This window comes from Heloderma suspectum, chromosome 10, assembly GCF_057233095.1.
Source record: "Heloderma suspectum isolate Gila_16-S chromosome 10, 16-S_ref, whole genome shotgun sequence".
NCBI lineage: Eukaryota > Metazoa > Chordata > Lepidosauria > Squamata > Helodermatidae > Heloderma > Heloderma suspectum.
The window spans coordinates 7451254-7466590 of NC_139467.1; the positions used below are offsets into that span (position 1 = coordinate 7451254).

Here is a 15337-nt window from a genome sequence, read left to right on the forward strand (position 1 = left end):
TTCTCATCAACCAAATTTTCCAGTGCTAACATCTTTGACCCTGCAGAAAGATTTATGGGCCAGTCTAACTGGGCTGTATATTTTCAGTCCTTCTCCCCAGCCAGCTGACAGCTCTGTCATTAGAAGCAGAAAGGTGGTGGCGTGAAGAAGAGCGGGGTAGGGGGAGGAATTGCCCACCTTATAAGTCCTCCCCTTTGCCCATTGAAAGAAAACAGTCCAGATTTTTTCCTTCCTCCTTCAGTTTTTCAACTTGAGGATTCCTTGGATGATTGGGGATGTTCTGTTTCTGCACAGCTTGATTTTTTAAATGAATTTGCTGTATATTTGCTGTATTGAATAACTATATAAATATCTCTTTTTGACTGTAAAGCAAATATATTTTTAAAAGAGGAAGCTTTAAGGGGACAGGTACTGAGAATTGAAGACATGAACTTTAAAAGGCAAGCGTCTCTCCCCCTTTTCGCCAATGTCTTAGCAATGGGTTGTTATCAGGTAGAACCTTTGGGCACCACATTTCTTATCTTCATGAACGAAGCTAAGAATGCTGTTTGATGTAGATTGTGCCACTCAGTAATTCTAATGCACGATAGATATCTGCAAAGACACAAGTTACTAAATCAAAAGTGCATTTTTTTTCTAGCCAACTTATGCTGTAGGCTGGGAAACGCAGAAACTAGTTTAAAAGCGTCACTGGGAGAAAACGGCCTAAGAGAAACATGATGGATTTCCCTTCCTCTCGTCTTTGACTCGCATCTTACAGTTTGACGCTTTCCAGCCGTCTTAGAACAAATATTTTTTTCCACCCTATGAGACATTAAAGTACTCTGCCTACATTCCGCCCCCCCCAACACCCTACCCCCAAATCCCTGGTTACAGCTGGCAATGGTTTTAATTTGCAATTTTTCTCTTAGAAGGGGGGAGAGGGAAAAACCTTGCAGGATTTTGCCTTCCCATCTGTTTTTTTTTTGGGGGGGGGTGTTTTGTTTTACGTATGAGATCTAAAAGTTCCGTGGAGACGCTCACTTAACAGCTACACCGTGCGGGGCCCCTGCTACAAATATTTGTGTAACATATGGTGCGTGAACTTGTATAATGTATGGCTGGGAACACTCTGTGTCTCTAGCTATCCATCCAAATCTGGTAGTGGGGCGGGGGGAAGTGTGAGGGGAGGATTGAGGGCTGGGCTTCACTGGTCGGATGTTGAAATCACGAAGACATAAATTGCAGAACAGGATGGCGGTGCGTTCCCCCTATCCACAAACGGGATCTTTGAAATAACTGTGATCCTAGCAGAAATAGTTCCTTGTAGGACATACTGACCTTGTTTTGAGGGACTTCTCCCTATATTCCCCCCCCCCCAGGATTTGCTCTCTTCCTGGAACATTATAAACCCATTGACCTGCCCTGGAGTAAAGATCCTAAATTCCAAACTTTATACAGCTTTTAATTATTGTGGATTTACTTAAAAAAAACCCAATTTACTATTTGCCCCCCTTTTTTTGCATGGGGGAGTTGTTTCCCTAACACATGCATGTTGCTCCCTTGATGAGGGGTGTGCTGTGGTGATCTACCGGTGTGACTGTCCTATGTTCTCACCACACCACAGACAGAGCTTCTGTACCCTTTGCACAACCTCAGATGATATTGTCTGATGGAGTTGGCCAGTTCAGACATCTGGATTTCTCAAGTTGGTGGGATAACAGAGGGTAAGGGAGGTAAGGGATGCCACACACAGGTGTGAATTGACCGGATGCATTCAGTGTTTTAATCTACCTTTGTGGGCTTCAGTGGTTCTACTATTGAGCCTCCAGGGTCTACCTGTATATATCCTTTTTATGTCAGGGTTCACTCCTGTGGCATGTGCACTCGAAATGGGAGAAAGTGTGTCTTGGAGCATGTGCAGAGTGCCTTTTTGTTCCCAGCTAATGACCAGGGTCAGCCTTCCCTAACCTGGTGCCCCCCAGATGTGTTGGACTGCAACCCCCATCATTCCCAGCCAGTCGCAGTCCAACACATCTGGAGGGCACCAGGTTAGGGGAGGCTGGCTCTGGCCATCTCCATGGATGGAGAGCAGCAGTGAAGGTTTCCAGATGTTATTCCTGGAAATTCAGCACTGGGAACCAATGCACTTTCTTCCAATCATCCATGAGCTTTAATATGCTGTAGTTCCCCCCTGCCCGCCCCCTTTTGAATGGTCTTCAGACACTGATGACCCATGTGCCCTTTCGCCTTGCATCATGCTGGTGGTGCGGCCGTTCAGGAGAGCCAGTGTGGTGTAGTGGCTCGAGTGTTGGACTGGGAGCCGGGAGATCTGGGTTCTAGTCCCCCCTCACTCAGCCATGGAAGCTCACTGGGTGACTTTGGGCCAGAACAGTCTCTCAGCCCAGCCTACCTCGCAAGGTTGTTGTGAGGATAAAATGGAGACGAGGAGGAGGAGAATGTAAGCCACCTTGGGTTCCTTGCAAGAGGAAAAAAGGCAGGATATAAATACAACAAACAAACAAACAAATAAATAAATAAAATACACATGGCCAGCACGGGGCCATGTGGGAAGGGCTTGTGCTCCGAATCCTCCCTGCACTCCCCGTTGCCCTGGTTTCTGTTCTGAGCTGAAACGTTGGCTGGTATATTTGCCACCCTTCCTACGCTGTGCTGTAAGTGTCTCCTCTTGTGTGGCAGGCACCCCTTGTTCCCGCTGCTGGCCCTGGTCTTTGAAAAATGTGAGCTGGCAACTTGCTCTCCCAGGGATACTTCTGGCTCCTATCCAGGAGGAGACGTCTGCTCGTCGGACTCCTTCAATGAAGACATTGCCGTCTTTGCCAAACAGGTTGGTTTCTGGAGCATGGGAGGCGTGGGAGGGAGGGATACGCTGGAGGCTCCAGCAGTTGTGGTGGGGATGTTTGGCAGGGGAATGAATATGATGTTAGGCTAGGCTTTGCAAATACATCTTCTAAGATGCTAGTCCATAAGAATGTTGCCTAGTCTGCCTGACCCACTCATACCTGTTAGGTCATTTGTGGCCTTTGTAAATCAGTTTAAGAGAAAGCTTCTGTAAAGCTTGCTGGCCTGGTCACCTCAAGGCAATTCTCAACTCACCACAGGTGACTAGGCAACTGGCTGTTTGCAAGTCTGTGTTAGGGCTTTGGTCTCTTGATAAAATCAGGGGAAAGATTCTTATTGTTAAATAAAACTTTGTGCTGTTAAGAGGCGCTGTTGTGCAACCATTTGTTCCAGCAGGGCAAGCCATGTGAGTTGGTCACAGGGTATACAACGAAGAGGCCTCTGGCACTGTAAAAGACTGGCCCGTGCAGAGTGGCAGGAGCAACGCAAGGTTTCGTGTATCTGATGAAGTGGGCTCTGCCCTGCTGTAGTGTAGGCCACGATAAATATGTTAATCTTCACGGTTGCCACAGGACTCTTTGCAGTGCAGACTGGTGGCTCCGGTGTCAGTGGGGTGGTACATCTGCTCTGGGCTTCAGTCAGAACTCCAAAGGAGCTCTCCAAGGTACTTCTGACTGGAACCCGCAGCGGATTCGCTGCCCCACTAACATTGGAGCCACCAGCTTCTGCTGCCTCTTTGTTAACTCGGTAGCATAGACGCTTATTTTGCACGTGATCAGACGGGTGCTCTGTGAAGGAGCCAGTCTCCCAGCATGCCTTTGGGTGAGGCAAGCAAGGTGGCCCAGTCAGCCGGAAGCAGCAGCAGCCAAGAAGCCCCTGTCCTGATGTGGTAACCAAGAAGGCCTCAGTCCGCTGAATGCTGGCAGGATCAGACAGAATGCGGCCATTGTGGGCAGCAGCCAATGGCAGGGCTAGAGAGCTTACACTGGAGCGAGGCGGGGGCACCGCTCCTCCCTCTACACCCGACATCGTGCCACCTGGAGGCAGATGTCCCAGGACGTTACACCGGTCACTCGCTGAGCAATGTGGCCATCATAGCTTAGTGCGGTTGCTGCGGAGGCTTGGAGGGGCTGTGTGCGCCCCACGCAGTCACTGCTGGATCGCCAAGCAGCCGCCTCACAAAGCATCACAGCACATTATCTAAACAGCAGCAGGGGTGGGGGCTTCTGACAGGAAACCATTAGCCTGCTCCCAGGACTACACTCTCTGGCCTTCCTTGGGGAAGCTGAGAGTCAAATTAGTTTCCAGCTAAGTACTGGGGAGAGCAATCCTATGGCACCGAGACAACATCTGTGGGGCTATAGGATGGTTTGGACTCCTGGATCCGAGGTTGGAGACAGCGCTCCGACCTGGGACCCAGGAGTCCGACTTCCCTCCCCCTCGCAGCTGGCATGGACAGAACCACTCCGGCTGCCTCTCCAAGGTCAGAAAAGCAACCATGGAGGGAAGGGGAAAGTGGGCATTCCCATGGGTGGGTGGCTGGGGAAGCCACCAGACGTGGAATCTTCCAACCTCCCCAGCCTCCTGCCCTCTCCGTCCCTGACACCTTAGCTACATGGGTGCAAAAGTCCACCTAGAGGAATTACGGAGTGGGCAGAGCGCAGAGGTGGTGATTGCCTCCACTGCTCCTCCCGCTCTGCATTGGACGGCCGTAACCTCTCGGGTTCGGAGGCTTACAGCCATCCCCATAGGAATGCATCCTAAAGTAGTGGGTGGTTTGGGTTACTAAGTTAGGGCCAATCCACTTCAAGCTTGCCTTTTAAAAGCAACTTGATGTGCAGGCAGTGGTATGTTCGTGTCAAATGTTCCAACTACCCCATTTACCTGGGATACTCCCTCCCCACCCCCACCCCTGCTCTAAAGAAACACCAGGCCTGTGTTGCCTTTGGGGGAGATTTGAGGGATGCAGTTAAGGCTGCAATCCTATCCCTACGTACCTGGAAGTAAGCCCCATTGAACTCAGTCAGGCTTCCGTCTGGGTAGACACGCATAGGATTGTGCTTTATATCTCTTCCCCACCCCCACCCCAAACACACACACACACACACACACACACACACTTTTTTTAGTGTGTGCACATATGCATTCTCCAATACACTAGCTTCCCTTACTCACAGACACTCCACTTTTGCAGCCAGATAGTAAATGTTGCTGAATGAGTTGGAGTTATGATAGTGTAAGTGCAACCAGGGTTGCGCCATTCTGAGTATAAATGTTCTATGAAAGCACCTTGTGTTTTAAAAGATGTGCCCATCGCCGTGAGGGTGATAAAGTGGAGTATAACTTAAAACAAATAAATAAGGGTACAACCCTATACATGTTTAGATGGAAAGAAATCCTACAGCTCCCAGCATTCCCCAGCCAGCTGGGGAATGCCGGGGGTTGTAGGACTTTTTTTTCCATCCAAACATGCATAGGATTGCACCCTAAATAAATACATACACAAATAAGAAACTTATTTATGGCCAGTGTACCAGCACCCACCCAGTGCAGGACAAGGGTCTTCGGCAAGGTATAGCCAGGGATGTGGGGGTGGCGGGTGGGGGTAGAAAGGGGTTACAAGCAGCCCCAAACATTTTTCTGCCTGAGGCAAAAGATAAGATTGCACCTCTCTCAATTCCACATACAGAAGCCCACTGGACTGCAGTTGAAACTTATTTCAATACTGGCAATGAGACAGTGGCCACATAGTTGTGTCCTCCAACAGAGGGTAATGGCTAGGTGGGTTGCCACTTCACGCCACCCCAACATCCGCCGCCTGAGGTGGCTGCCTCACTTTTTACCTAATGAGTTAGGGCCAGTCCTAATTTACAAGTCCAGCACAGGTTGGTATTTCCATCAGTGGCAGCCTTCCCACAACCCAGAGCCCTACAGATATGTTGGATTACAAATCCCATCATCCCCAGCCCATGTCAGCTGGGGTGGTGGGTGTTGTAGTCCAACATACCTGGAGGGCGTCTTGTTGGAGGAAGGCTGATCTATGGAATGTTGGAACGTTTATCTCTACACTGTGGGGGGAAAATGTCACCCACTGATTTCTGCAGGTCCAGTTGCTCTTAAAAGCACAGGAGCAGACCTGGTTGTTTTTTCTCCTCCCATCAGTTGGCAAGCATAGTTGAAATTGTGTGCATGGTGTGAATGCTTTCTTGTCTTTCAGTGTCTATAAAGGGTGATGCAAACACTGTTTTTCATGATGCAGTCAGACACAGGGTATGCTATTCTACATAAATGTAAATGAGGAGGTCTTGGAGAAATAATGTTTGGGGTCATTGAACAATTAAATCCTTTTCTCGATGATCCAGTGGCGTCATTTATGATTCAGCAAGTCAGTCAAGCAGTAAGACCAAATATGGGAGTGCTAAAATATGTGATATGTTGGGAATATCGAATAACATCCAGTTTCTCCCCTAAACAGTTCAGATTTTTGCAGATGGAGGATATCTTACATAACCACCTTGGTTGCCATGTGATACTCAGTGTTGCCAAATTCTGTTTTAAATGAATTCTGGCCTCTGAAGCCAAGGGGCTCTGAATATGTGCAGAGGATTTTTTCCCCACCCCTGACAAGAGGAACAAAGTTTTGTTGATAGAAGGGCCTCAGGCCAAAATGCTTTTGAGCATATGCAGAGTGCCTCTCCCCTCTGCCAGGAAGCAGCTTTTAAAATTAGTGAATGTAAGGAGTACTTCTAAGTAGGGGCATTGCTAGGCACTTCAAAGATCCGGCCCCCAGCCTATACAATACAAAACTGCATGTAATCTGCACATTTTTATTTTTATCTATATATGCAAATTTAGAAATAATTACTAGGATTTATTTATATTTCACAGGAGGGAAAGCCAGCCAATTAATTTCTCATCCAGATAATCTCAAATAAAATAAAAATTTTCAATTAATTTGCACCCTGCCCCAGATCATCCCAAACCAATGGAAAACTTAATTGCCATGCAGGGGAAGACTGTGTGTGTGTGTGTGTGTGGTAGTTTGCAGCATGTTGGAAGGGAAGAGTTAACACTTCCCTTCCCAGCTGCAATCTCCCAGGAAAATTGCCTCCTGCATGGGAATGAAGCCGGGGGGGGGGGGGGACGGACCTCTTCTCTTACCATCAATGGACACTCAGAGCTCTGTGGAATAGATCTGGGGCCCTGAGAAATTGATCCGGGGCTCAGGCCTAGGATGGCCCTTGTTTTTAAGCATCTGCAAATGCCCCCACTCTAAAATGGGAGCTCCCCTCCTATGTCAAGTAGCAGCTTGGGGAGCAGTCAGATTATTTTTGTTAAGACCATGGTGTGGGAGGAAAGGGTTAAGCCCCCCTAACCCCCCATGCTGCAATCCTGATTAAACCTCTCCCCCATGCCTGCTATTTCTAGTTGAAGAAACAATCACTCAACCTCAAGTGACATGTTTCCTGTCGCCTGTCATTTGGTCTTGAGGATTGCCATCTCTTCCCCTCTCTTTCCTTTTAATTTTATGGAAATTAGAGAAACAACAACCAAAACATTTCTATCCCACATTTCTTTTCCAGCTGGCTTGATATCTTTCTGTTCTGGCAACTAGGCAGGAGGATGAAATTCTGGCAAATCCAGTTACGTCGATGATTTCCGGCAAAGTAGTGAGGAACACCCTCTGGCCGGGGATGCGGTTTGATTAAAAGTCCACATTTTGGATTGCGCATCAGCAGTGGAATGGGGTCAGGGTAGACGGGGTCGAAACCCTGGGGCATTTTGATTAGCGGAGGCGCTGACATCATCTTCCAGCCTGCTCAGAATTCCCTGTTCCCTCTGCGATAGTCCTCACAGTAGCTCGGAGGAAATGAATTTTACCAACAACAAAATACGGTTCCCAGTTGTAATGCAAAGGATTTTGGGGTGGCCAGTGAAGGCTGGTGGCTCCAGTGTCAGTGGGGTGGTGAATCCACTCCGGGTTTCAGTCAGAGCTCTAAAGGAGCTATCCAAGGTGCAGATTGGTTCTGACTGCTTCTGACTGAAACCTGGGCTGGATTCAGCACCCCACTGACATTGGAGCCACCAGTCTCCACTGCGGGTGGCCTGGTCTTGAATGGACAATGAAGACCAGTTAGCTTTACCAAAGACCTGCTCCTGGCTGGTGGAGATGAAAACTTCCAGAACTGGTTTGTTGATATGGATCAACACAGCAGCCTGCAGTTTTGGACTCTGTTTGGGCAGCATGGCTCTGGGGCCTGTCACGATGAACGCCCGCACTTCAAAATGGACCACGACACCACTGCTCAGCATTTAACCGATATGAGAAATCTATCAGTGCCTCAAGGCCACTCACCTTACTGGGGTTGGAGTATTGGTCGGACCAGGCCACAAGATTTGCCCTCAGGGTGAAACAGACAGTGTGTGGGGGCTAAACAAAGTACGCTGTACGTGCTAAAGCTTGTAATGATGAGTCTAAACCTTTCTTTTGGGCGGGGGGGACGACCCACAGAGCTATCTCAGGAGCAGGGAAAATAGAATGGAGAAACAACATGGGAGGGGGCACTGGATCTTTGCCCTCCATCTTTCCCTGCCTTTCTCTGTTCCAACCCGCCCCCACCCCCCCGCATCTCGTATCTTCTGGGTTTGAAATATTTTTCTAGGGGCAAATACACATTTGAAACCCTGTGGGGAGGGGCGACCTGAATCGGAGAAGTGGCAAACAGAGAAAGGGTTAAGCGCCTGCCTCATCTTCATTCCAAGTAACCCCCTTCCTGTTCTTCTTCTTCGTTTAAGGAAGGGCATTACGGCGCTGTTATGTGTTAGCAATGTGCCATTTGTCCTTGAGACAGAGCTAGGAATTAGAAAATCCCTTTTACTGGGATGTAACTTTCTTCCTTTGGGCCCTTTGCCAGAAAAACAAAGGGGGAAGTATGGTTCTTTCTCCTCCTTATATGCTTAAGTCAGACTTCCCCAAGTGTTCTCCAGATGCTGTGGACTACAAATCCCATTTTCCCTAGGCAATGTGGGCAAAAGGTTTTGCCCTGTGGTCTGCCTTCATATCTGCCCAAAATGGGTTTCACCCCCAAACTCACTCTGAGCTTCACCCAAAGGCCCCGCCTAGGTACCAGAATTCTGGATTCCCAGGGTTGGGAACCCTGTTCCTAGCCTCCAGAATGGGGAGTGTGAGGTTCAGAGCCTGGGTCAGTTTAGTGCTTTGAAACAGTTTACTGCTGGGATTTTGTCTCTTTCGTTCCTTAAAAGAGACATATGGAGGGAAACTGACCTTGCATTTTGGAAGAGGGAGGAGAAATGTTGAGGAATTTTAAAAGCACGGGGGGCTACCCGAGGGAGAGACAGGGAGGTTGCAAACTCTTGAAAGTGAAATATACATACTCCTGCCAGCTGAAAGTCTCCCGGGACGAGAGTCACATTTTTTGCCATTTCTTTACAGTTTCTGGGAAATGAGAGAAGCAGATTTTTCAGAGACGCTCATCTTATACTTCCCTCTATCATGGTTTCCCCCTACTAATGCTCCTTCTCTTTTCTTCTGTTCCTCCCTCCTTACCCCCCCCTCCCAAATGTCTATTTTTAGGTTAGGACAGAAAAACCTTTATTTTCTTCCAATCCTGAGCTGGATAATTTGGTAAGGATGCTTCTTCTTTCTTCACTGTTTTAAAACTTTAACACTGTCAATAAGGTTTAATACACAAACAAATATATTGTTCTTGTCAATCTGTCACCCTTGTCCATTTCACACAGGGCTGTGGGGTTCTCTCTCTCTCTCTCTGTAACTATCCCCCCTTCATACCAGTGTCCACAGAATTTGACATTGTCAAACGCACCTTAAACGCACACTAGCATTCTTCAAACTGGTGGTTGGTAACTGGCAACCAATGGGGCCAAATACGGCCTATGAAAGGCCACTTCCTGGCCTGCCATTGGCTGCCCAGTGCTCCTACATCTCAATGGGACAGCTTGGGTCCTTTCCCTCAGAGGTGATGCAAGGAAGTAAGAACGTGAACCATGAAAATAATGGTTCAGTGTTTACCTTGACACACTAGGAAGCCTTAAAGGAGCTGCGGCATCTCAACCTTAATCTGCTCCATCTGCAAAAGGGGAAGAATAATAGCAGCCTCCATTACAGGGCTGTTGGGCAGACTAATATGGAATGGGTCTGATGAAAATGGATTTATTTGGAGGACGCCTGCCAGACATTTGTAATTAACCCACTTTAAAATCAGACCCATTCTCAATCAGCAAAACCTCTTGGCCACATCGAGCTCCCAGTGATGTCACTACAAGCTACTGTGCATGGAATCCCTACCTCTTTCCCCAACTTAGCAGGAGAAGGGCGTGCTTGGCTAGGAGAGCTCCCACAAACTGCTTCAGGCCCCGGGTGCTGCCACGAGCTATGGGAAACAGTGGTGTTACATCGGGGCAAACATGTAATGTGTGAATGTCCAGGGATGCGGGGGACCATGGGAAGTGTAGCTCATCACACACATACCCTCCTTCCCCCACTGACTGAAGTCAGTGTTTATGTGGTTTTTCTGCTTTCTCTATCAGCCTTCCCCCAACCTAGCCCCCTCGTGAGGTTTTGGACTACAACTCCCATCATCCACAGCCAGCATGGATGATAGGAGCAGAAGTCCAAAACACCTGGCGGCCCCCTGTTGGGAAAGTCTGCTCTCTAAGACCTTTGGTCTGAGGCCTAAAAACGATGCTCCTTTGTGCCAGCTCCAGATATTACAATCACTGAGGGAAACAGTGGTGCTTCCTGCAATGAACCTGTAATGTGTGTATTTCATATGTGTGTACACATTTGGTATTCACGTGGCTGGGAAGCCGGATTGGGCCAGAGTTCTCAGATGCAGGGCCGGCATCAAGGGCAGGCATGGTTGGGCACCTGCTGGGGGCCCGCACCGCAGCAGGGGCCCACTGACAAGGGCCCCCCGGAGTTCCTCCTCCTCTTCACCCCTGCAACCTGCTTCTTCCCCTGCCTCTCGCTCTGGCCCAGGCAACGGTGGTGGTGAGAAGGAGGAGAGGCGGATGCCCCGGCCTGCTTGCTCCCTGGCCCTCTGCCTGCCAAGCAAGCCAGTGGGAGCCAGGAGGAAAAAGAGGAGCAGCAGCGGATGACAACAGTGGTGAGAAGGTCGGCTCATTCAGGGAGGCAGTCCGTTGAGGGTGTCTTGTCCAAGGACCCTCTGAAACCTGGAGCTGGCACTGCTCAGCTGAATGCATGTAACATTCACACATTACATGTTTGCCCCGATTTAACACCACTGTTTCCCATAGCAACTGGAATGTGTGGAACTGACCTAGCATAACTTCTGCAGTGAATTTACGTGAGTTAATTTTGAACACGGATTTAAGAAGCCAGCTGCCCTGCCTGTTTAACAGTCTGAGCTGATGCAAGTTCACTAAGAAGTAAGTCATCACATTCAGAGAGGCTTGCTCCCCAGGAATTACAAAAGTAAAATGGTGCTCAGTCTCTTCGTCGTGCTTTAGAGACAACCTATTTTTCTTTATAATTACAGATGATTCAAGCTATCCAAGTTCTGAGGTTCCACCTTCTGGAATTAGAAAAGGTACGGATGTTTGTTTTGCAGTTCACTTTATTCCTCTCCCCACTGTGGCTCTCCTGCCAATGGACAAAAAAATAGGATTAACGATTTTGCAAACTAGGCAGGGGTTGATTCCTGTTATATTAGTGGCATCCTTGATGGAAAGAGCTGTGGTTTCCTGCAATGGCTTCTGAAACCAAACTTTGGGCTAAATCATGTTTGCTAAGAAGTATAAAGCCACGGTGGCGTGTATTCCATGCTACAACAAATTTAAAATTCTGCACTGAGAAAAGCTGGATTTTTCAATCTGTATAAATTATGCAAACTGAACAAATTTTGCATATGTTTTCTTATTTCTACATCCATTATTGTTACATTTGAACTATTTTACACAATTTTGGGGAGAGGATTCTGTTTGCCATGGGATGGGGCAGTTTGCTGGACAGGGCCCTCACCTGTACAGCACTGAGTCCCCAGGGCCCACACCTCAGCATTGGAGACTTCAGGCATTGCCTATACACTTTCAAGCCCGTCTTTGCAGCCATGAGGACAGGAGGACTAGAAGCTCCTCCTCCTCCTCCTCCTCCTCCTCTTCTTCCTCTTCTTCTTCTTGTATCTGGCTCTCCAGCAGCTGAATTTTGGGCCTAATAATATGGTGTCCCACACATTTTTCTGTGTTTCTGCCAAATTGCAGTATTCACACAGGCCTGAGTAAAACCCGAGGTGGTCCTTGAAAAAAAAAAGAAGGAAAGTACCAGAGCCTCATCTAGGGGGGAAACCCAGCAAGCTCAAACGATAGCATTTAAAACAAAACCAAACCCAAACTATCCTCAAGCAAAAAAAAAAGTTTGCAAATAATTTCCCTTTCTCACTAGCAGCAGCAACAGCTGGCTCCAATTTTGAAGAATCTCCTCATATGGGAAGAAGAGGAGGAGAAGTTTTAAAAATAGACTCTGAGTCCAGTTCTCCATTATGTTCTATATTCTTTACCAGGATCGGCACCAGAATTCATGGGTGTCCAAATAAATTCTATGATGGGGTACCCCCTGGACATTCCTCATGGCCTCTTGTTAACCCTAGCCTTTCCTGGCTTGGCACTCTCCAGGTATGTTGGACTACAACTCCCATCATCCCCAGATGAATATTCCAACACATCTGCAGGGGACCAGGTCAGGGAAGCCCACTTAACCCTGAGAAGGTGAAAGAATATGTGAATAGCCATGCTTACGTTTATGATACTCCTGTAAGTTAAATTGCTCCATCCACAAATCACCTAGCCACTGCTGTGCTCAGATTTTCATCCACCCCTTTCTGACCTAGGCATCTCTGTCAAAGACAGTTTGTGAGACTTGAGATCTGAGCTATCCAGCAGTTCCAAATTTAGCAAAGCAACTGTGGCCTTGTCCATGGAAGTACTTGGATTTAGGGACTCGGGTTCGGCAGACCTCATTTAGGGCCCCAGTGTGAAACTGAGCTGGCTGGCTAGGATGCTGCGAGGTGCTCTGCCACACAGCTCATCTCCATTGCAAATTCATTGAGCTTCCCTTTTGCTTTGAGCTAGTGAGGTTCAAGCGTCATCTTGACAGCTTCAGTTGTTCTAGGGGAACTTTGCTGAAGCTGAAGCAAAGCACTAACTGAAGGGATCAGATTTCAAAGGCGAGGGGATGGAGGGTCAGCAGCTCCAGCCCGCTGCCAGCACTCTGCTTCTCCAGTCACCCATGCCTAGGCCTAAAAGGCATATTCTGACTTGAGGTCTGGGCCAGGAGGCTGGGGAACACATGCTGCCTACGCTTTAATTACAGGCCCGAAAGCTGGATTTAATCCTTTATCCTTGGGGGTTGTTCCCTAGCAACAACTCCACTTTAGGGGGTTCGTAGGCCTTTAGGCCTTTGTAGAAAGGCCTGGGCCTACAGTGTCCAGAAATGTGAACCACGGATATGCAAGGGAGGTGCTGTAGCTCAGTGACAGAACAGACACTCTGCAGGTTTGCTTCCCAGCATCTCCAGGTGGGGCTGAGAAAGAATCCACCTGAAACCCTGGAGAGCCGCTGCCCATCCGTCGACAGTACTGGGCTAGATGGGCTCAAGGCCTAACTCCATGTAAGGCAGCTTCCGATGTTCCTATGGTGACTGCCGCAGTGCGTAAGGTACAGGCTTTTTATTGGTGTAAGCCCCAACAGACTGTCGTCCTTTGGGCCAGCTTCCAGGACTGGAACATATAAAGCTGGGAGGGGATATGTACCCTTGCTATTTTAAAACCAGTGGCACTGCCCTACTGCAGCCTTCTCCAACCTTGTGCCCTTGACATGTGTTGCACTAAAACTCCCATCCTTCCTGACCATGGGGATGATAGGTCTTGTGGACCAACACATCTGGAGGGCCCCAAGTTGGGGAAGGCTACTCTACGGGATCACACCCAAAGTCCCTCTAATCCAGCCAGACAGGTCCCTCCAAGAAGCAGACATGAAAATAACGGCCCTACCTTGTTAACTGTCCCCAAGGTGAGGCCTACCATCACCTCTGATCCAAGAGGTTCCATTGAGATATCCTGGCTAATTTGATTATTTCTAATGTGTGCATGATTTAAGTAAAACTACCCTTCAGGAGCAGGAGTGCTATCCCTCCACTGGTTTAAAAGAAAAAAGAAAAGAAAAAAGAAACCGATGCCTGTCAGAACAAAAAGGCACTCTGTGCATGCTCAGAGGCATTGTGTCTTTGGCTCCTTTTCTCAAACAAAAATAAAAATGATTGTCCTTGATGAATTGGCATCCTGCACAACTTCAGAGGCACTTAGCCTAAGGTGCCAGGATTTCTGAAACAAAAAAATGATGAACTAAAGCCTAGTTCTCCCTGAGGGAGCAAACCTGTGTCTCGGGTGGCTGTATCACTTCAGGCTGAAGACATGGGACCACATGATGTTGTCCTTTATCCTCCCCAATAATAAATAAATACAAATAAACCCCTGCATATAGAAATCTAGCATGTTGGGGAGAAGGCTATGCTAGAACCTCTTTCCCCTGACATGCTAGATTTCTATGTGAATGAATTGTTGTTCTTTGTTGTAAGGAGGAACATTCAATCATGGGAGCCCCTACCTCTCCTAGTGATGTATGAGAAATTCGTTTCAGTTCATTTTTGATCAGGATTTATCCAGTTCGCATTTTCCGGACCGAACATGGACTCGGATGCAGTCTGTGGTCAAAGTCCTACATTTCCGGGCTTGCAGTGTGATTCACAGACCACATTGCATTTGACAGCATGCGTTCCTTTGAAAAATGCGTTTGAAAAAATGTGTAATTTGAAAAATGTGCAAAATACGCTTTAATCAATGGGAGAAGAACGCATACATTTCAACAATGCGCACAATTGATACATACATTTGGGAAAACATGCGTGAAAATGCGGATGGATTTTCATGTGAAAAGAAAAAAACAAAGCTCACAATCTGATACAGATTTGAGTCAGAACGAGCCTCAAGATGGAATTCGGAGGACTTCGGCAAGCTCAGGTTTTGCTGATTCACACATCCCTCTCCTCTCCTCTGAAATAGCCCAGATGCTGGGCGATCACCTCTGTGGGTTATTTGGTGGGGCCTGGGAGAGAGTAGGTGTGAGGGATTCTTTCAAGCTTCCCCTCAATTAAGGAAACTATTGGCTCAGCCCAGATCCACAAATACCCCCGCCGCCAGCCGCTGCAGGGTGCGGCGTGTGTGTGTGGGGGGACGACGAACCAACGGCACATGGAGTGGCATCCTCTTTGCCAGGGTAATGAGCTCGTTACCCACACAATAAATCTCTGTGTTTGTAACCTGATAAAATCCCTTGTTAATGTGATAATTAACCCTTTGATTCGCACAGTGGGCACCTGCTGTGAAGCAGCGGAGTCCAGAAGCTGGGGGTTTAGTCCTTTATCCTGGGTAAAGGATGAAAA

At 48.0% G+C, this 15337-nt stretch overlaps 1 protein-coding gene across 2 annotated transcripts in view; it reads left to right on the forward strand.

The window, feature by feature from the left end:
• Positions 1-15337, forward strand: part of MEIS3 (Meis homeobox 3) — a 61865-nt gene that overhangs the window by 9099 nt on the left and 37429 nt on the right. For both annotated transcript variants that reach the window (XM_084814324.1, XM_084814323.1), the window contains exons 3-5: positions 2680-2827; positions 9437-9487; positions 11382-11432. In XM_084814324.1, coding sequence (XP_084670450.1) covers positions 2680-2827; positions 9437-9487; positions 11382-11432 — 250 coding nt within the window. The remainder of the gene's footprint in view (positions 1-2679; positions 2828-9436; positions 9488-11381; positions 11433-15337) is intronic.